At 43.2% G+C, this 22,701-nt stretch overlaps 2 protein-coding genes across 4 annotated transcripts; one reads left to right on the top strand and one right to left on the bottom strand.

Annotated features, from left to right (window-relative positions):
* Window positions 1-106: 106 nt before the first annotated feature.
* Window positions 107-19,057, bottom strand: LOC110491404 (TBC1 domain family member 12). Of its 3 annotated transcripts, XM_021564819.3 has the most exons (14): window positions 17,386-19,051; window positions 15,447-15,570; window positions 12,798-12,854; window positions 10,954-11,084; window positions 10,381-10,463; window positions 9,875-9,992; window positions 8,947-9,053; window positions 7,020-7,094; window positions 6,212-6,303; window positions 6,040-6,111; window positions 5,817-5,945; window positions 5,305-5,414; window positions 4,852-5,110; window positions 107-1,936 (listed from the first exon to the last, which is right to left on the bottom strand). In XM_021564819.3, the coding sequence occupies exons 1-14, from the start codon at window positions 18,585-18,587 to the stop codon at window positions 1,865-1,867; spliced, it is 2,631 nt and encodes an 876-aa protein (XP_021420494.3). In that variant the 5' UTR covers window positions 18,588-19,051; the 3' UTR covers window positions 107-1,864. The 3 variants fall into 3 exon arrangements, with proteins under 3 accessions (XP_021420494.3, XP_021420495.3, XP_036802143.1); XM_021564820.3 differs by lacking the exon at window positions 12,798-12,854 and having other exon boundaries at window positions 17,386-19,057; XM_036946248.2 differs by lacking the exon at window positions 12,798-12,854 and having other exon boundaries at window positions 17,013-18,998.
* A 933-nt stretch (window positions 19,058-19,990) lies between these two features.
* On the top strand, window positions 19,991-21,663 carry LOC110492880 (dopamine receptor D5-like). Its single transcript, XM_021567351.3, has one exon. It carries the CDS (start codon window positions 20,035-20,037, stop codon window positions 21,367-21,369), a length of 1,335 nt encoding a protein of 444 aa, XP_021423026.3. The 5' UTR covers window positions 19,991-20,034; the 3' UTR covers window positions 21,370-21,663.
* The last annotated feature ends 1,038 nt before the right edge of the window (window positions 21,664-22,701 follow it).

Genomic DNA, 22,701 nt, shown 5'->3' with positions numbered 1-22,701 from the left:
GTAAACTGATCTCTACAAATTGATTTGAAAACACCGCCACCTACTGGTTGAGAAAACTGTTGTGCTTAGGTATGGTGTGTGGCAGTCAGGAAAAACTGTTGACCAATTGGGAATAATCATCTTTGATTTATTTACATAATTCATAACTTTTGGTCTGATACAGTATCACAGAGGTACTTTTGATTTCATTTAAAATATATTTACAATTGTTTTTAGTACTCAGTATGAAAACTATACAATAGTGAGCATAAGAAACAATATACAATCAGATATGAAACATGTACTGTAGAAACGAACTACAGTATTGATAATAAAAAATCTTGGACCTCAACATAAGTGTTTGGTAAAATGTAAAGTAACAATAGATGTGAGCAACATCACAAACAAGACCAAGTTTTAAAAGTGAATTATGTTTCATGAATAGGTACTTTGAAAAGGTGTCCCATTGCTGTTTTATTCACAACAATATAATAGCTTCACTGTGGACTCATCCAGCAAAACACTGAAACCTCACGTGGGACAACAGCCCTTGATCATAACTCTCAGTTCTATTACATTACACATAAGAGTCATTGGATGAAGGCGTCTTATGTACGGGGGTGTACGAGCCGCGACGCTCGCTCTGAACATTAACACGCGTCGCTTACCGTACGATTTCGGAAGCATAACCTTTCACACCTGCACACTGCTCTTGCTAGTATAACTGCTCTTTATTAAGCTAGCTTTACGCATCGGCCTCAATGCCTTCATAAAGCTAGCTTAATAAAGAGAAGTGATAGTAGCAAGAGCAGTGTGCAGGTTTCTTATTTTTTTCGCATCGTATTCAACTGTTGCACCTGCAACAAAGATAGCTCATATGTTCGAATGCCTTTTGAATAAAAAAACAAAACAAAAAGGTAAAATGTAAAGGGTTGGCGTTCCCATACGGACATATTTCCATGTTACAGCGATTGTTTACGGAAAACAGACGGACGACAGAGTGGACTATCTGTGCAAATTAGCTATCTCCGTCTCCGAACACCTGTGTGTAAACGGAAGACAGGCGACACAAACGTGTTGTCACTGAAAAATACTGTCGACTGCAACTGTGTTAAAACCAGTGTGTATTTTGCATTTGTGAAATTATTTAGATGTGATATGAAAGTAGAGGGATCTATGTTTCTAGAACCGTGACGCAATTGAGAATCGATTCACGTTTAGATGGGAGTATTTGGCAGTTTTGTCTTTCAGATCCAATTCGCCCTTTAAACAGAGCATGCAAGGTCCTTGGACTAAGGAGTAACGGTAGGCTCCTTTAGTCCAATACTGGGCTAGTGCCACATGTCACAAATGTTCTCTATTCGTTTCGGAAACAATTGCTCACTGCTCACTGTAATGAAAACCTATTACTGGTAGTTTAGTTAAACTATTCGATGTCAAGCTTCAGATACTTAAGAAACGGAAGGGCTCTGTCACTTAATTATTTCATAATTGTCCTTCTATGTTGTAAAATTGGCTTGGTCAATTAAGTCATATAAATATATCTATGCTTGGAGGTGCACTTTCATAAAATATATATTGTAATGTTAGTGAGATAAAATCCACAGGTGTAACAAAGGGCCTCACTCAATCTAAGAAACTCCATACCTTTCTGATGGGACTAGACAGACCCAATTCATCACATCTACCTACAGTATATCATCATATATTCATGGTATACTACCATAAAAACTCTCAATTCAATCAAACTGGCAATGGTGTCTGAGGCCTCCATCTTCAAGTTTGATGCCATTCTTTAAGGTCCATTTACCATTGTGACTCTAATGTGGTCAAAGGCTCTCATTTAAAGAGAGGAACGTGATCATACAAATATTCCACGGCTGAATCATGAACTCTTCAGTACTTGGCTGCAATTCCTGTCCACGTCCTTGTTCTCCTTTATCAATGCATTAAACACCTGGAGAGGAGAGAGAAGGAGATCAAATCTCAATATAAAACTGCAACCGATCATTCTTTTTAGGCACACACAATACATACCTGTAGGTGGTGCTGCATTTCCACAAAAAGGCAGACTATCATATGGGTTATTTCTTATGTATTTCTTTAACTGACATACATTCACTTCTGCAGGTGCTGTAGTATATGAATTGTAGGACCCAACAAGTTTGAATCTATGACAAAGGTGGGCCGAACAGGCCACCATTAATTAACTTCGATGGGGCTGTAGTGGAGCGGGTCGAGAGTTTCAAGTTTCTTGGTGTCCACATCAACAAACTATCATGGTCCAAACACACCAAAAGTTGTGAAGAGGGCATGAAAACACCTTTTCCCCCTCAGGAGACTGAAAAGATTTGGCATGGGTCCCCAGATCCTCAAAACGTTCTGCAGCTGCACCCTCGAGAGCATCCTGATCGGTTGCATCACCGTCTGGTATGGCAACTGCTCGGCATCTGACCGCAAGGCACTACAGAGGGTAATGTGTACAGCCCAGTACATCACTGGGGCCAAGCTTCCTGCCATCCAGGACCTATATAATAGGCGGTGTCAGAGGAAAGCCCAAAATATTGTCAGACTCCAGTCACCCAAGTCATAGACTGTTTTCTCTGTTACCGCACGGCAAGCAATACCAGAGCGCCAAGTCTAGGACAAAAAGGCTCCTTAACAGCTTCTACCCCCAAGCCATAAGACTGCTGAACAATTAATCAAATGGCCACTAATTACATTGACCCCCCCCTTCATTTGTTTTGTACACTGCTGCTACTCACTGTTTATTATCTATGCATAGTCACTTCACCCCTACCAACATGTACAAATTACCTCAACTAACCTGGCCTCGGTACTGGTACCCCCTGTATATAGCCTCGTTATTGTTATTTTATTGTGTTACTTTTATTATTTTTTACTTCAGTTTATTTGGTAAAAATGTTCTTAACTCTTCTTGAACTGATTTGTTGGTTAAGGGCTTGTAAGTAAGCGTTTCACGGTAAGGTCTACACTTATTGTATTCGGCGCATGTGACAAATAAAGTTTGATTTGATTATAACCTGAATTATTTGACATTGCAGTGTCTGAGTGCCGTATCACTCCCAAACTGCTCCTGGCCACACCAGTATCACATGTGACGGGGCAGGCCAGGGTCTGAATATAAATACAGGATATGTATGAGGAATTCTGGGAGCATGTCCCAGTTCCACAACAGACTCTAGAAATGGCTTTACTTTAAAAACATAATATTCTTATACTTTCAGAAAGTATTCTGATCCCTTCAGTTTTTCCACATTTTGTTACGTTAGAATCTTATTCTAAAATTTATTAAATAAAAAATGTTACTCATTCTACACACAACACTCCATAATAACAAAGTGAAAACCAATTTTTAGAAGGTTTTGCAAATGTATTACAAATAAAAACAGAAATACATCATTTACATTGCTACTCAGACCCTTCGTTATAAGACTCGAAATTGAGCTCAGGTGCATCCTGTTCCCATTGATCATCCTTCAGATGTTTCTACAACTTGATTGGAGTCCGACTGTGGTAAATTCAATTGATCGGACATGATTTGGAAAGGCACACACCTGTCTATATAAGGTCCCACAGTTGACAGTGCATGTCAGAGCAAAACCAAGCCATGAGGTCGAAGGAATTGTCAGTAGAGCTCCGAGACAGGATTGTGTTGAGGCACAGATCTGAGGAAGGGTACTAAAACATTTCTGCAGCATTGAAGGTCCTCAAGAACACAGTGGCCTCCATCATTCTTTAATGGAAGAAGTTTGGAACCACCAAGACTCTTCCTAGAGCTGGCTGCCCAGCCAAACTGAGCAATCGGGGGAGAAGGGCCTTGGTCAGGGAGGTGATCAAGAACTCGATGGTCATTCTGACAGAGCTACAGAGTTCCTCTGTGGAGATGGGAGAATCTTACAGAAGGACAACCATCTCTGCAGCACTCTACCAATCAGGCCACACGGAAGCCACTCCTCAGTAAAAGGACCATGGCAGCCCGCTTGGAGTTTGGCAAAAGGTACCTAAAGACTCTCTCAGACCATGAGAAAAGAGATTCTCTGGTCTGATGAAACCAAGATTGAACTCTTTGGCCTGAATGTCAAACGGCACAGCTGGAGGAAACCTGGCACCATCCCTACGGTGAAGGATGGTGGTGGCAGCATGATGTGGGGATGTTTTTCAGCGGCACAGACTGGGAGACTAGTCAAGATCGAGGGAGCAAAGTACAGAGATCCTTGATGAAAACCTCAGACTTGGGCCAGAGTTCACCTTCCAACAGGACAACAACCCTAAGCCCACAGCCAAGACAACGCAGGAGAGGCTTTGGGACAAGTCTCTGATTGTCCTTGTGTGGCCCAGCCAGAGCCCGGTCTTGAACCCAATCAAACATCTCTGGAGAGACCTGAAAATAGCTGTGCAGCGATGCTCCCCATCCAACCTGACAGAGCTTGGGAGGATCTGCAGAGAAGAATAGGAGAAACTCCCCAAATACAGGTGTGCCAAGCTTATAGCCTCATACCCAAGAAGACTCGAGGCTGTAATCACTGCCAAAGTTGCTTTAACAAAATACTGAGTAAAGGATCTAAATACTTATGTAAATGTGATATTTCATTGAATTTTTATTTTTTTTATACATTTGCGAAACTTTTCTAAAAACCTGTTTTTGCTTTGTCATTATGAGGTATTTTGTGTAGATTGATGAAGGGGGGGGGATTATTTAATACATTTTAGAATAAGGCTGTAACGGAACAAAATGTGGAAAAAGTCAAGGGGTTTGAAAACTTTCCGAATGCACTGTATGTATTGTCACTCGGTGCAAACGTCTCCATTTTCTCACTTCCCTGTCTTCTTATGTTTAGAGGAACTGACCTGGGACCATTTCTTGTTTCCGTTGAGCATGGGCATGGTCGCGATGCAGGCGAACAGCCTATCAGAGTCTATATCCTCTGGGAGGCGTGTCAGAAACTGGGCGCTATAGATAAAATCCATCTGTAGGAGCACATCCTCGTAGAGACGCAGGATCCCTAGACCCGTCCGGAACAGAAACTCCTCGCCGTCACGACAGAACACATCCCACACTCTACATGCCACGTCCAACGGCAACGACTTACTGTACAGAGTGAAGATCCTGTAAACAGACACAGACAGATACACACAGGCCAAAAAATGGCAGTTAGCGGAATGGCACAGCAGCTGTGCTCTGATAACTGTGAATAATGACTTGACAGCATGGCTGGTGTTAAATGTGTGAGAAAACAGCTTGAAGGCCACACTAACAGAGAACTGCTGCATGCTTTCATATAGAGATCTATAGTTACTCACCAGTCGATGAGATAGAGATCTGGGGTGAGGTTGGAGATCTGGAAGTGGTTAAACAGTCTAGGGAGGTTCTCTTCAAAGAACACCTCGAACGCAGCAAAGTATTTCAGCATCTAGAGGAGAAGAAAAAAAGGTCAGAGACAGATTCAGGGACCACTAATTCAGTACTGTTAAAGAGCTAATCGTGCATCATGTCAAAATCGTCCAAAAGTATTTCAAATGTATTGTGAAGCTCAACAAAGTCACTTATAGATGATATGAACATGATGTGGGAAAAATGCTAATATCAGTCCCATGATTTGAATGGGATTTGTGCTACAAAAATGCTAAAACGTTAGCATGTGGAGACAATGCCTGGGAAACTAAACCAAAGCATGGATTGCTGTCATACCTTGTCCATAGACTGCGTACAGGGTAAGGAAACCAATATGTAATTTGGGTGAAGTATCCCTTTAAATTAGTTTTAGAGAGGACAGTTTTTTTTTAACAGTGGCCACTGTGGAAGTAGGACTCACTAGATCATGGTCCACTCTGAAGAAGGCCAGCTGGCAGGGCTTGTTGAGCAGGTTAGCGAAGGCAATGAAGGCGTCAGCTTCCTCCAGGTTGAGGATTAACACTGCAGCTATGAAGGACATGCCCTGAACCTGAGAGAACAGAACCCCCATTTTAGTTCACAATCACCGCATGTACAGTATGGCATAAAATAAATTAAGAATGCTGTTTTGAAGTGTTACTCACATATCCCACATCAGGTCTGTAACAGGTGTAGGCCCCCAGCACGCTGTGGAGGAGATCATGATATGGCCCACCCTGTGGTGGAAGACAATCAGAGGATGAGAAATGTCATGGAGCGCGCGCGCACACACACACACACACACACACACACACACAGGTAAGAGATGTACTGTACCTTCTGGAAAATAAAAAGAGGTGGGAATGTGCGGGATATGTCCAGCTTGATCAGGTCCAGACTGGACTCTCTGTCTGCCAGCGATGCCCCATCTAGTATTGAAACACAAACAGATTACTAACAAAAGGAAAAACTTTATAATTTCAGTTTACTCAAGTAAACTGATCTCCTGCTGGTTCGACCACTCTGTGTCGTTGTCAGCCACAGACACTCTGTCAGATAGACAGAGTAATTTGGTAATCAATGATGCATAGAGACACTGATGCCGTGCCAATATTTTGTAACTCTAAAATGATGCCAAGAGGAAGACATCCTGCAAATATTTCTGTTCAGCTCCATTAATTCCTGTTGGACCTATCTCCTGAGGCTCTCGTTGGCAACAACACAGTCTTTCTGACGAGCTAGAGGAGAGAATGTGTCACTGTTGGCTCTCAGCACTACACCAATGGCCAGTTAGTCTGACATGATGGCAGAAACAGACATTTCGCAGAACACTGGAGTAAAAACAACAGAAAACCTTTGCAGAAATTTCTCCAGTCTCCTCCAAGCCTTCAAATGATTGCTGAACGAGGGGGATTTGTGCAGCAATGCGGGACACCAATATGGCCGATAGATGTGAAGAAACGAGAGGAAATAGCTTTGCCTCAAAGAGGAAGAGAGGAGAATGGATGAGTCAGGGGTCTGGGGAGTTCAGTCTGACATGCGAGGAGCTTGGCTTTAATTCACAGTCTTGCCACGTGACCCCCCCATATCTCAGACGCCCCCATCTCAGACGCCCCCATCTCAGACGCCCCCATCTCAGACGTACCGTCAGCCTCTGTACCCGTCTCACTGAAACTCCTCCACCTCTCCTTGGCTCTGGAGAGGAAGATGTCGTACAGCTCTGTAGAGAAGAAAAGAGGGAAATGAAAGAAGATCCCTCGCAATGAGTCAGGCGGTGGGTCCTCCAGCTGAGACGTCTATTATGCTTTTTTGTGTAACCCACAAAGGCACTTCCTGGCAGTAAAACCAGTCGGCCTTTTCATCCAGAAATTCCTTCCACTACATACACAACAGGCTCTTAAATCTATTCCAGCTGAAAGAGGTGAACGTGTTGCTTTGGTAGAAAACAAACAATATGGTACTAAATTTCTACAAGTATAACCTTGGCTATTTTAATACATTTCAATGTAAACTCAGCGAAAAAAGAAACATCCCTTTCTCATGACCCTGCCTTTCAAAGATAATTCTTATGAATTCAAATAACTTCACAGATCTTCATTGTAAAAGGTTTAAACACTGTTTCCCGTTCTTGTTCAATGAACCATAAACAATGAATGAACATACACCTGTGGAACGGTCGTTAAGACACTAACAGCTTACAGACAGTAGGCAATTAAGGTCACAGTTATGAAAACTTAGGACACCTTCCTACTGACTTTGAAAAACACCAAAAGAAAGATGCCCAGGGTCTCTGCTCATTTGCGTGAACGTGCCTTAGGCATGCTGCAAGGAGGCATGTGTACTGCAGATGTGGCCAGGGTAATAAATTGCAATGTCCGTACTGTGAGATGCCTAAGACAGCGCTACAGGGAGACAGGACGGACAGCTGATCGTCCTCGCGTGGCAGACTACGTGTAACAACACCTGCACAGGATCGGTACATCCAAACATCACACCTGCAGGACAGGTACAGAATGGCAACAACAACTGCCCGAGATACACCAGGAACGCACAATCCCTCCATCAGTGCTCAGACTGTCCGCAATAGGCTGAGAGAGGCTTGATTGAGGGCTTGTAGGCCCTGTTGTAAGGCAGGTCGTCACCAGACATCACCGGTAACAACGTCGCCTATGGGCACAACCCCACCGTCGCTGGACCAGACAGGGCTGGCAAAAAGTGTTCTTCACTGACGAGTCACAGTTTTGTCTCACCAGGGGTGATGGTTGGATTCACGTTTATCGTCAAAGGAATGAGCGTTACACTGAGGCCTATACTCTGGAGCGGGATCGATTTGGAGGTGGAGGGTCCGTCATGGTCTGGGGCGGTGTGTAACAGCATCATCGGACTGAGCTTGTTGTCATTGCAGGCAATCTCAACGCTGCAAGCTCATCCTGACATGACACTCCAGCATGACAATGCCACCAGCCATACTGCTCGTTCTGTGCGGGATTTCCTCCAAGACACAAGGAACTGTTCTGCCATGGCCAGCAAAGAGCCCGGATCTCAATCCCATTGAGCATGTCTGGGACCTGTTGGATCGGAGGATGAGGGCCAGGGCCATTCCCCCAGAAATGTCAGAGAACTTGCAGGTGCCTTGGTGGAAGAGTGGGGTAACGTCTCACAGCAAGCACGGGCAAATCTGGTGCAGTCCATGAGAAGGAGATGCACTGCAGTACTTAATGCAGCTGGTGGCCACACCAGATACTGATTGTTACTTTTGATTTTGACCCCCACTTTGTTCAGGGGCACATTATTCCATTTCTGTTAATCACATGTCTGTGGAACTTGTTCAGTTTATGTCTCAGCTGTTGAATCTTGTTATGGTCATACAAATATTTAAACATGTTAAGTTTGCTGAAAATAAAAGCAGTTGACAGTGAAAGGACGTTTCTTTTTCTGCTGAGTTTATGTACATGACATCCTTCACTTTGTATATCTTATTCTGAAGGCAAATCATATTTTGGCATGCCAATGGGAATAGACAATTATGATGGAAGTTGTATGAGTTATGACTATTGAAACACCATACATACCTGGGGTGATGTTGAGCTCGTTGCCGATGGCTAGGCTCCAGACCTTTCCTCTGACGTTGGGGGGCAAGCCCTGCCACCAGAGCTCTCTCACCCGCCGAGTGTTACGCCTACAGGGGGACACAAACTGACTGGCATGGGCCTACTGAACAACAGAGCCCTGACCTATGCCCACTGACTTACTGGTTCACTGACTGACTGGCTCACTGCATGACTGACTGGCTCATTGCATGACTGACTGGTTCACTGCATGACTGACTGGTTCACTGCATGACCGACTGGTTCACTGCATGACCGACTGGTTCACTGCATGACCGACTGGTTCACTGCCTGACTGCCTGACTGATTTACTGACTGACTGGCTCACTGACTGACTGGCTCACTGACTGATGTATTTATTGACTGACTGGTTCACTAACTGACTGACTGACTGATTTATTTATTGACTGACCGGTTCACTGAATGACTGATTTACTGACTGACTGATTTACAGACAGACTCACTGACTGACTGTTTCACTGACTGACTTGTTAATTTACTGACTGGGTCACTGACTGACTGACTCACTCACTCACTGACTGACTGGTTCACTGACTGACTTATGTACTGACTGGTTCACTGACTGATTTATGTACTGACTGGTTCTCTGACTGACTCACCGACTGACTGGTTCATTGACTGACTGATTTACAGACTGACTGATTTACAGACTGACTCACTGACTGACTGGTTCACTGACTGACTGACTGACTCACTGACTGGTTCAGTGACTGTCTGGCTGTCTGGCTGTCTGGCTGGCTGACTGGCAAAATAACTGACTGACTGAGTAACTGACTGAATATTGTACTGACAGACGGACTGCCTGACTGACTGGATAGTGTACATAGCTGCTCCGTGCAAGTGGAGAGTTGTTTAGCAGGAAGTGGCTCACATGTTGTCCCAGTTGGGCAGAATGTCGTGGTTCCAGACCACCATGGCGTTGGCAATGCTGTCTTCCTGTTTAAACCTCTCCTTCATCTCTTTCCTCTTCCTCTGGGCCTCCTTTAACTCTGTGGGGATGGGGACACAAATTCTTTGGTTACACTTTACAATAACTTCAATGAATAAGCCATTATACATGCTTATAAATGTTAACAGATGCTTATAAATGTTAGCATGTGCTTATAAATGTTAACAGATGCTTATAAATGTTAACAGATGCTTATAAATGCTTTATAATAATTTGCATAAAGCTTTACAATTGTTAAAGTACATGTAAAGTTACAAAAGTATTTGCAACAGCTACAACAGACAGACTGAGCTAAGTGCCATCTGGAGATCTGTTCAGTCGACAGGCCAGATGCTGCTGACCTCAATTACACAGCTCTGAGGAGACAGACAGTGCAGTACCAGTACCAGCAACAGCAACAATACCAGTAACAGTACAAGTACCAGTACCTCTCTTCTTGGCCTCGGCCACCATCTCGTCATACTCCTGACGGTGACGCTGGGCCTCCTCCACAGACTTAGCAGGAAGGTTCCTGCAGAGAGACAAGAGGAGATGGGACACAGTATCAGCCGGTTTCACCGTAATCCGTGCATATCACAGCAACCGAGGACACAAAATGGCTAGTTTAACACATTGAGGACTTAAGAGAAAGTAAGACCTACAAATGAGAGAGACTTTGCCTTGCAGACAAGTGTGTTTGTCATGGTTCAGGCGACATGCTCATATTTCATATACTGTATCTATTCTTAATGAGGGCCGGAGGTCTTGGATCAGAGAGCTGAGGAGAAACACAACACTGCTCGTCTCTGGACGCTGCGTTTCTTACTGTGTTCTTCATAGACACCACACCCTGGCCTGAGCCTAGTTGAAAACAATGGAATGTGTGTAATAATATGGCTGCAGGTCTGGGAGGTTAGGCCTTTCCCCTTGTATGAACAGGGGGGGGGCAGAATAAACTAAAAAAAGAAAAGAGGAACCGACAAAGAAAGAGAAAGAAAAAAGGAGAGATAGTGGGGACTTACGAAGGCCTGTCCTCTAGTATAAGAGCTGTGGTGGACAGTGGTTCAAAGTCCAGGTTCTTCCTCCGGCCATGTTGAGGCTGAGTAGGAGACGTTCCCCCAGATCCAGCCTTGCCCGCCCTGGCCTCGTACTCCTGCAGATACATCACAAACCTAAATCTCCATAGAAACTGGAAAACACAGCCCCAGTATATGCATTTCAACTAGTCCAACTAGACTTATGGGTTTACATTTGAAAGGAAGGAAAGATAGAGTGGGGTTAGCCACGAGGGGCGACAGGATCAGCTGACAGGATGATGGAGATCACAAAGCCCATACAGGCAGATAGAGAGAGAGACAGAGAGAGGAGAGAGAGAGAGAGCGAGAGAGAGAGAGAGAAAGAGTGAGCGACAGAGAGAGAGTGAGCGACAGAGAGAGAGCGAGAAAGAGAGCGAGAGAGAGCGACAGAGAGAGAGAGAGAGAGAGAGAGAAAACAAATGGGGGGACTGAGGAGTATGATGGTTGTTGATGACTGGAGAGAGATCTTATGAGTCATTTCTAGAGGGGTCAATAAATACCTAGCCATGCCTAATGCATCAGAGCCTGTTGAAGGAATGACTTTATGTTCAGTCGCTCTACATGACGCCACTGATATCCTATGGGTTTGTTTCGTGCGAGTTGATACATTGAGTATCTTAGACTTAGTGACCATACATCCCTCACCTCCACTACACAATAAAAAGTCTCACCTTTGGCCTTTCATGATGCATGAAACTGCTTCTGTATGGATGTCAATGGCTACATTGTCTTGTGTTGTGGCTGTGGCTCCTTCCAGGCATTTATTGGTATAGTTTGGGGGACTGAGTGGCGCACCGGTCTAAGGACCTGCATCGCAGTGCTAGAGGCATCACTGCAGACCCGGGTTTGATCCCGGGTTGTTTCACAACCGGCCGTGATCGGGAGATACATAGAGCGGCGCACAATTGGCCCAGCGTCGTCCGGGTTAGGGGAGGGTTTGGCCGGGGTAGGCCGTGATTGTAAATAAGAATTTGTTCTTAACTGACTTGCCTAGTTAAATGAAGGTTAAATAAATTAAATAAATTACATTGGTGCTATCAGGGGAAATGGCTGGTAGGGACGGGGGAGGGGAGTGCCATCTAAGGAGAGTGAGATTTACCAACACCAGTGAAGAAGAACAGCCCCCCCCCCCCGTAGTAAAAATTGAGAAATAGTCACAGCTCTTTCTCCAAATGTATTGCTGCTGTCCCATAGTACAAAGAAAAGTCAGAGATTAACTGTGTATAACCAACACCCATGCATTTCTATTCACAAATGGTATAGCAGAGAAGCAGATAGAGCTCTGGCACCATTTGTAATGTCAAAGTGTAAATACAATCACATAATCAACTGTGCATTCATAATCCTCATTCATAATCCACATTCATAATCCTCAAATCAAATACACCCGTAAACCTAAAACCCTTACATTCCCAGATAAGGAATAAAAGGAATACAATCGATATGGAATAGATCTATTGCACTAGAGAAACATGTGGTCGCATGTACTGTATGTTAGGACAACTGGAACAAAAACATAGTCATACTTTGGATTCCAACATTTTGAGCCACAGAGACTAAACTGCTGGAGCTATGGCAAGAGTCTCAGAGACCTTGGTATTGTTGAAGAACCTGCGATGAATTATTATTTTGTATTTTTTCTAACATGCATTTATTTCCCTTCCCCTGTCAAAGTGCTACGGGTTGGCATGGGCATGAGTTGGATGTGCAATGGAAATGGTTGCTTGGCAACCCCATGCAGATAGGAGAGTGAGAAGATGACTGAAAGGGAAACCTGAGAAAGTCCATACCCCTTCACTTAAGAGATTGGGTGCAGACACAGACGTGAGACCACCTGGAACACTCTCCTGATGAAAGAAAAACAGAGTTTGCACTCAAGAGTTAAATAGCTCAATCCCCCCCCAAAAACAACTCCAAACTGTCTTTCAAACTAAACAATTATTTCAAGTACTTCAGTACACTTCCAATCCACATAAGCATCTTTGCCCTTCGGATAGGGTTAAGAAGATAGTCAACTTTATTAAAAAAAGGCCTCTGTTGGAGATCCAACTCAGTCCCTCCCTCCCCTTGCACTTAGGATAACTGCATGAATAAACTTCCCATCATCTGAGTTTCTGTACGGCACATTTGTGTAACACATTACAGATGAACCCTGGGGCGGCAGGCGGCCTAGTGGTTAGAGCGTTGGACTAGTAACCGAAAGGTTGCAAGATTGAATCCCTGAGCTGACAAGGTAAAAATCTGTCATTCTGCCCCTGAACAGACAGTTAACACACTGTTCCTAGGCCGTCATTGAAAATAAGAATTTGTTCTCAACTGACTTGCCTAGTTAAATAAAGGTAAAATAAAAAAACATTTACACTCTTAGAAAAAAAGGTGCTATCTAGAACCTAAAATGGTTCTTCGGCTGTCCCCATTGAAGAACCACTTTTGGTTCCAGGTAGAACCCTTTTTGGTTCCATGTAGAACCCTTTTCTATAGAGGGTTCTACATGAAACCCAAAATAATTCTACGTGGAACCAAAAAGAGTTAGTCTACGGGGACAGCCGAAGAACCCTTTTGGAACCCTTTTTTCTAAGAGTATAAATCGCTGCTCTAACCCACGTAGCTCACTGTAGATGAGATCACTCTTGTCTAGTCATAATCTCAGTAGTGAGGCAGATACATGCTCTCATCCCCGTCTGCAGCTGTAGAGTACTAGAGTTAAGTGCACTACTAATCCAGTGAAGGGACAAATGTAATTGGCTTTAGTGTCTGTTTCCATCCAGGCATGAAAACATGTATTATTGCCTCCGACAAGTGTGGAGACAGATCAGTAGCTGCAGGGTAGAGTGGGGGAGGAAGAGCGGGAGACAGGGAGAGAGGGAGAGAGAGGGAGAGGAAGAACAGAGCTAGGGGCTAAGGGCAAGAGACAAGCCTCATGGCTGAGGCTAGGAGATGGGCATAATTCAAGCCCAGCCGAGGCTCAACACAGCAGGCAAGAGGCATCCACCTTGAGTAAGACCAGCTCCTTAGTTACCCAGCCAGGCAGCCAGGCACAGAGCCAGCTGGAGCATACACCCTCAACAGCTGTAGTGGGCTGCCAGCCTCCAACATGGAGGACCTGAACCCTACTCCTACCACACCCTACTCGCTCTTGTCAAGTGTTGGGAAGGAGTAGGCCAAGTACAGACTGACTACAGCCTTTGCAACACTTTTCTATAAGCTGTGATGTCATCGTTACAAGATGCTCTTTTACAGGACACACAGAAGGATAGATATAAAGAATTTACTTGAGCTGTGAGTTGCTATCAGTTTGCTACCTGGTCAGACTGGTATAGGTGAGTTATTGTGAGAATAGGGCCTAGGGAGTGATTGTTATGCAGTGGCATGGCATATTGCACAAGGCTGCGAATAAACTAATGATTCATGTGATACAATAAAACAAAGGCCTGTAAATGCAATGTATCATTGGTGAAGGAGTTGAACAGAAGGGGTGTAAATGACTTGATTTAAATGAAATAACGGAAGTTCTGGACTTTCTTTCAAGCTTTAAGCTACGTATGTTAACAAAGTGAGGTTACTGTATGTATGTAATGCTGACATAACCTAGATGAATAGGGATTAAGTCCTGACTAGCACGTAGGGGACATTATCTGGGCTAAATATTGAGCTCATTGCATTCAACTAGACTTGCTGGATTCACTCCAGGGAGGGTCAGATAGCGTTCTCTCCCGTACACAATACTGTACAGGAAGTTAGACGGTCAGTTAATAGGTTAGTGAATAACTACTGTAGACTTAGGAGCACAGTGACATCAGAGCAAGCATTCAAAAAGCAACACTTGATTCAAAAACGTAAGAGTTTCTCCATTTAAATGATTATACAAAATTCAAACAGAATGTTATGTATATGGGGCATAAAACCAGCTCAGCTCTGCAGATTTTGCTACGAAGAGAAAGAATCATTTGATCACTTATTTGGTATAGCCTCTATGTAGCTTGTTTCTGGTCACAGGTTCAGGAATGGCTGAAAAGTCACAACATTTATCTAAAATAAACACTACAAATAGTAGTGTTGGGAGATTTGAAAAACCACAGTCAATCAATCAACAATATAATAATAATTTTAGTAAAATATTGATCTTGAACTTACAATCTGTAGATACTATGCGCTTAGACAGGTTCAGAATCTATGTGAAACATCACAGCACAGTTGAAATATATTTGGCACATGGAAATCATAACAGGGAAATTTACATAGATAGGTGGAATGGACTGAGAGTAGCTGAGGGGTGGGTTTAAAAGCTAGATCAGCACTCCAACGATGCGATTCTTGATGTATACGGACCCAGGTCCTCCATGTCAATGAAATCGTAGTTATAATGATATAAAAGACAAAACTGATCCTAGATCAGCACTCCTAATCTGACAGGAAGAATAGAGGACCAGGGTACCAACCTGCTGTATGGTTCTGGAGTCCTTGGGAGGGCTCTCTCTGGCAGCAACCTTTCCAAACAGCTTCCACCCAGGTACATTCTGGGACGGACTCTTCGGCTCTATATGCTTCTTGGAAAATAAACCCCTGAACAGGCAGAAAAACCAGGACAATGTGTGGGTAATTATTAATGATGACACACTTTCATTTTATTCCTCCGGTCAGCGAAACAGTTTTGATGAGTAGACATACTGAGAAAACAGGGAAATTAAGGTTTCTCTGAGTCTCTGAATCATTTCCCTGATCGGACATACAGTCAGGTCCAAAATGATTGGCACCCTTGATAAAGAGAAGCAAAAAAGACTATCAAACAAATAATAGAAATACTGAGCTATATTGTATATGCTCAGGGAAAGGGATTTTGATTAACAAGTAATACACATTTTTTTAAATGTAAAGATTGGGATCAAAAATTATTGCCACCCCTATTTTCAATTGATCACCTTGATCACCTCATAAGAGTATTTAAAAAAAAAGGTTTTATGAGATTGAAGAAACACATTGGGAGGGAACTTAAGACCATTTCTCCATACAGAATCTTTTCAGATCTTTGGTCCTTCATCTGCACTTATGGACTGCCCTCTAAAAACATTTTTGAAAAAGACTCAGTGAAATTATCTTTGCCAAGGGAGGTATTGAAGAGAATAGAAAACAGGGTTGCCAATAAATTTGACCCCAATCTTTTTTATTAAAAAATATATATATTATTTGTTAAACAAAATCTCTTTCTCTGAGCAATACATTTATACAGTACCAGTCAAAAGTTCTGACACACCTACTCATTCAAGGGGTTTTCTTTATTTTGACTATTTTCTACATTGTAGAATAATAGTGAAGACATCAACACTATGTAATAACACATATGGAATCATGTAGTAACCAAAAAAGTGTTAAGCAAATCAAAATATATTTTAGATTTTAGATTATTCAAAGTAGCCACTCTTTGCCTCAATGACGGCTTTGTACACTCTCAACCAGCTTCATATGGTAGTCACTTGGAAAGCAGTTATTTTTTTGCAGATAATATTCCTCAGTATTTTCATTATTTATTATATATAGTATGTTTTGCTCATCTTTCTCAAGGGTGCCAATAAGTCATACTAATTAGTCATACTGATATGGTCCGTTCAGCTGAGTGAGTGATTTGCTGGCACTCTTATTTCATCAACTGAATGAATTTCACCTGATCCTATGTGGGATTATAAACCTAGGGGTTCACATTAAGGTGTACTGAAAAGTGTTCATGAAGGAGTTTTACGTAGTTTATAAACTGTTCATTATTTTATTATATATACCAAAATGTATTTATTACATATTTATAAACGATCTATGAAGTAATAATTAACTGTTTCTAAATTGTTTACACCTTAAAGCAGGGCTCTCTAACCCTGTTCCTGGAGAGCTAACCTACTGTAGGTTTTTCATACTGCACGCAGAGACATACAAATGATATCCACTGGTTCATCTGACTCTTGGGAAGTAGATAAAGGGCTTCATTGCCAAAATCCTTTAATGTAAAGAGTACGCACCTAGGGGATGTCCTTGTGGGAACACCAATATAACGGTATTCACTGCAGCTGGCTCCATTTCCACCAGGTGGGTCTCTGCCTGCGCTAAATGTTGACTGAGACCTAGTTCTAGTTCTGGCTTTGTTCATTATGTCCTGGTGTGTTGTTACAATGTCAGGACACATCTCTGTTAGGAGAGCATGGTTAACAGAAGTGACTGCTGTTGTAACGGGTGTATATGGCAGCAATAATGCGGCTATACACAGTATAAATGCAAATATGACGTGAAGAGAGGTAAGCAGACTTTAAAAGTTTGTGCCGTTCTTGTCCTTGTAAGAAATCCTCTCGGCAACCTGCAAATAACCTCAGACCACAAAGAAAAAAACTAATTTACCTGCCGAAATACTCAGCGATGCCAGGTCTTTTTGACTGTAAGGCCAGTTCAGAGGAGTCCACACTCAGTCCTATATGTCCTGGGGCGGACTGACGTCTGCTGGACTCATACGTGTTCCTGGAGCTCAGACTGACGTCCATGAACCTGAGGTCACTGTAGCCTTGGGCCCCCAGCTCCACGAAGGTCTCCCCATCCTCATCCTCGTCCCCTGGGCTGAGAATGCTGGACGGGTCACAGTTCAGACTGGTGGTCTTGTGGGACTGAAGATGGAGTCTGGAGGATGGATCCCCTTCTGGGTGACCAGATGTTGATGGTTCTGCTCCCTGCTTGGTGTCTGGTTTGACACTGCGGGGGTCTTTCCTTGGTGCTGGGCTTGATGGTAAACCCTGAGAGGTGAGACTGGAAGTAGCCCCATCAGATAGCTCTCCTGCCACGTTAACTGGTTTTCTAGGCTGGGCCCCAGCTCCATCAGGTTCCTCTCTGATATTGCAGGATTCGTGATGGCCCTCCCTTGCACTCACTGCAGACATGGGGAGTTTTTCACATTGTGGGTTAGAGATAGAGGTTGCAGCTCCATCAGAAATAATTGTTCCAGCTGTCTGTGTGTGTAACTTTGCCCTGTTGTATCCAATCAATAATCCACCGTTTGCCATGTTGTCCTCCTTGTCAGGGGTCGTACTTCGGTTAATATGTGGTCTAATAACAGCATCACTGCGAAGAGGACTCCGTATAACACAGAATGTGTCTCCAATCGAGAACCCCGCCGGACCTGTCCGGGAGGCTGCTGTGCACCTCTGTTCAAGCTGTCCATTCCAGGAGTGTGCCAATGACTGCAGTGCCTCAGCTGCTGTCACACAGGCATCTAGTTTTTCTGCAGCGCAATCATTGTTCTTCTGAGTCAGTGAGGTCCCCCAGAGACCACTTCTGTCCATTTCCTCTCGATTCACTGCAGTGATAGCAGAGCAGCTCCCTGCCTTGGAGGCAACCACTATTGACCCAGTAAACCCGTTTGTAGCAGAGTCGCTACCTGGCTCAGGAATGACACAATTGCTTACAGTGCCACCAGATGGGCTGTCAGTAACTAAATCGAGCATTATCGTACTCCCGACACGTACACACGCTACTGTGGAACGGGAAATATCCTCTCCTGCTTCACGGGCTGCGTCCGCTGTCAGTCCAACACGTCTCATCCCCGTTGACATGTTTAGAGAGAGGACCTGCGGCGTCGGCGATATCGTCAGACAGTGGCTGGTTGAGAGATGTGCTTCTGGTCCACTTTTCGTTCACAGACAAAGCCGGTGGAAAAATGCCATTCTCTGCCTTTTCCATGTCATTCACATTCCCCACACCACCGCTCCACAACAAAAACGCTGTGGCGGCTGCATCAGCTACAATTGCTCGGTCCCGGTTGTTCCCTGTAGGCTATGCCTATCATGATCTCAGCGTATCCCTAATTACATGATGATGACGCTAACAAATTTCTATTTCGAGAGATAGCGGCAGGAAAAGAGAGAATGTCAGTCGTATGGTCGTGTGTAATTTCTGTTAGAAAAACCGGCAGCCGCCCCCACTTGGACGGCGAATTTGAGCAGGAGCCATTTTGAGACTCCAATGACGTAGGGGGGAGCGCAAATCCCCCAGCACGCAGACGGAAAATCAGGGATGAGGTGACATCTGCTGTCCGTACGGTGCTATAACACGCTTATCCGAAACACTTTTTTTAAACAGCACAATGCTCAGGTATTCAGGATTTGTTCGTTGTCGGTTTTTAAGATGTAGTATCCCGTTGGTCTCTTGTAAAGGGACTCACAACAATGGTGGCAGGCTAAGACCTGGAAAGAGTTGATCACACAATGGAGTAGTTTAATTTGGTCCACTTCATAGCCTACAAAGGTTACCTATAGTGCCCAGTTTAGTTTTAGCACCATAGACAGCGCCAATGAAATAACGTTTTATTTAGCTGCTTAGAGACATCTAAATAACAGGCTATATTCCATATGCTACTGAAAGTGCAAATTATGTCCGCATTCATTCAATAGCTAACTGAGTGATTATATATTTTCTTTAGATGTTCTATAATCAATATATAAATATATTGTATAGATGTTTTTCTTGTCCGATTTCCGAATTTCTCTGAAATTGCCTAGATGTCAGACTTCTGATAATATCGCAATCATGGGGCATCATTAACTGCATTTTCTACGGTTGATGGTAGAAAATGCAGTTACCCCTGATCAGAAAACATTCACATGTTTTCGTCATATCTCATTGTTAAGAGGAGGGGTATTCATTGCCATCATCAAGCACCGAGAGTCGCTATTCAACCACTGAGGGAGACTATTCACCCAATCACTGTCAAAAAAGGCGCGATCGTGCACAATGGGTTATGTGCAGTGCACTAATTCACGACCATGGACAATGTTTTACTGGATCAGAGTAAGAAAATAACGGAGATTACGTTATTGTTTACGTACTGTTTATGATGTAGATATGCTATATTTAAAATAAAAAAATACATTAAGTTCCCAAATCCGCAAGTGGGTTCTCCAAAACGATGTGGAAAGAATAATGTATATAGGTAGTGCTGAACGCCAAGTGTAGAAGATGCAAACGTTTATATGTGCAGAAAAGCGGATAAATTAGTTGTCAATGGAGAAATCTGACAACCAAACCGCAGGTGCTGAAACGGACAGCTCCGGGCGCAGCGTCCGTGCGCTCACCGGCTGCGTCCTGTTCATCCTAATCGTTTCAACGCTTCTTGGGAATACACTCGTTTGCGCCGCGGTGATCAAATTTAGACACCTTCGATCTAAAGTTACCAACTTTTTTGTCATCTCGTTGGCGGTATCAGATCTATTCGTGGCCGTTCTTGTGATGCCGTGGAAGGCTATGTCTGAGGTGGCCGGATGCTGGATCTTCGGCAGCTTCTGTGATACCTGGATAGCTTTTGACATCATGTGCTCCACCGCGTCAATTCTCAATCTTTGTATAATAAGTATGGACAGATACTGGGCAATTTCGAGTCCTTTTCGATATGAGCGTAAAATGACCCAGAGGTTTGCCTTCGTTATGATCGGAGTGGCATGGACCCTCTCCATTCTTATCTCCTTCATTCCAGTTCAGCTCAATTGGCACAAATCAGAGGAGGAAAATGCTACAGGGAACGAGATGAATGAAATCGAGGACTGCAACGCAAGCTTGAATAGCACATATGCCATATCTTCCTCATTGATCAGTTTTTACATTCCCGTCGTTATTATGGTTGGCACTTACACCCGGATCTACCGGATTGCGCAAACCCAGATCCGGAGGATATCATCGCTGGAGAGAGCGGTGGAACACGCGCAGAACAATCAGCAAGCAACCGAGCAAACAAACTCCTTTAAAATAACTTTTAAAAAAGAAACGAAAGTTTTAAAGACACTTTCTATCATTATGGGAGTTTTTGTATTTTGCTGGTTACCTTTTTTCGTGGTCAACTGCATCGTACCTTTTTGTGACATCAATGACGTTGGTGATCGCCTGTGCGTAAGTAACACCACGTTTAACATGTTTGTGTGGTTTGGGTGGGCCAACTCATCGTTAAACCCAGTCATATACGCATTTAATGCTGATTTCAGGAAAGCATTCTCCACCATTCTGGGCTGCAATAGATACTGCTCCAGTTCTACTGTAGAAGCTGTCAATTTCAGCAACGAGTTGGTGTCTTACCACCACGACACTACGCTCCAGGGAGACACAAATATCACAGCCTCTGCGCACTGTGCTCAACGCCAGCCCGTGGTCTCACACGGTGAAGGCTTGGACGTACCGTTTGACAAAGTCTCCATTATCTCGGATGTTTCACGTCACCCAAGAAACCTTATCCTGCCTGCAACACTGCAGTTTGAATGTGAAGCAGAAATATCCTTAGACATGATGCCTTTCCCCTCAACTGGGCCCAGTGAGTGCTGTGTGATTCCAGGTCAAATTGAGGATATGTGAAACTAGTCTACTTTGTGACTTTTTCATGTTTGATATACAGTACACTATTATACCTATTTTCTGATCTTCACATGGTGTTATAGTGTACAATATTCTGTCTAGCAGTGTATATAAAAACATTGTTACAAACCTCAGGTAATTGAGTTGAGTATGAAAAAATAAATAAATGACTGATCAGTAAATTGCATTTTTTTTTTTAAATACAATTTATAACAAAATGTAATAATGTCGGTACCATATATTGTCTATGTAAAATACCATGCCACTCAAAGGAAATAAAACAGACATCATCTCTGGGTGAGTGAGTCTTTGATATGGTAAGATACAGGAACCAAGAAGTATAATTACAGATAATTGCCTGTTTAATTGCAGTGGCAATTCTGTGGTGGTTATCTTGGGAATGTAGCAGCAGGTTTAACTATGAAAGCATACCCACCCCAGATAAGAGGTAGAGAGTAAAGAGCATAGGTTTGCGAAACATATGTTGATTGAAAAACAATTAGGCTTGAGTAGGTTACTTTCTAAATGTAATCCGTTACAGTTACTAGTAACCTGTTTAAAAAATTTAGCAGCAACATTGCTTTACTGAGTTTGGGTAATCCGAAGGTTATCTGATTACTTTCAATTACTTTTGGAGTACTTTCCCCTTAAGCAGCATTAAAAGAAGACTAAAATGATTCTTCAAAAGCATTTGGTGAGTCATTATAGTGGTCTTTGACTTGTGGTCAGACTCGCTCAGGTGGAACAAACTTAAACTTGCACCTTTTTTCAATGCTGAATTGAATGTCATTGAGAAAACAGAAATCCGTCAATCTATTTTCTCTCTCGCAAACATCCTTTCTAAATTTATTAAAAGTCATCCAAGATATAATAATTTAGTTTTTCAAAAGTGTCTGTAATCTGATGACAATATTTTTACTGGTAACATAACTGATTAAAGTTACTGTTTTTTGTAATCAGATTACATGTAAGTGATTATATGTAATCAGTTACTCCCCAACCCTGAAAACAAACATACTTTGGAGGCAAAGTAAACGGGGCAGTTTCCTGGACAATGGAGAGTGTGCTTTTTAGTCCAAAACCAGGCTTAATCTGTGTCAGTGGGAGTACAATTTGGCCTGTACTCACAAACCGTATCAAGTAGGACTGTTGATCTAGGAACAGCTCTGCCCAAAATCATAATGAATAAGAGAGGGCAGGATGTGATCCTAGATCAGCACTCCTTCTCTGAGATGCTTCAGTGAACAATGGCCTTGGATCCTAGGCCCTACTGCACAGGTCTCATCCAAACTGTGTGAACAGCAAGCAGGAGATGGAAGGTCATTGCTCCTC

This window comes from Oncorhynchus mykiss, chromosome 16 (assembly GCF_057628025.1).
Source record: "Oncorhynchus mykiss isolate SJ-2025 chromosome 16, ASM5762802v1, whole genome shotgun sequence".
Lineage (NCBI taxonomy): Eukaryota > Metazoa > Chordata > Actinopteri > Salmoniformes > Salmonidae > Oncorhynchus > Oncorhynchus mykiss.
This window is presented reverse-complemented; position numbering and strand designations above follow the sequence as displayed.

Bases quoted from the DNA above. Each gene is read 5' to 3' on its own strand.
- LOC110491404 (XM_021564819.3), bottom strand. From the start codon at position 18,587: ATGTCAACGGGGATGAGACGTGTTGGACTGACAGCGGACGCAGCCCGT. The intron at 6,112-6,211 runs GTACAGTACATC...CTTCCACCACAG, and splicing joins CTCTTTTTATTTTCCAGAAG to GGTGGGCCATATCATGATCT. The intron at 1,937-4,851 runs GTCAGTTCCTCT...TCTCCTCTCCAG, and splicing joins GAAACAAGAAATGGTCCCAG to GTGTTTAATGCATTGATAAA.
- LOC110492880 (XM_021567351.3), top strand. From the start codon at position 20,035: ATGGAGAAATCTGACAACCAAACCGCAGGTGCTGAAACGGACAGCTCC.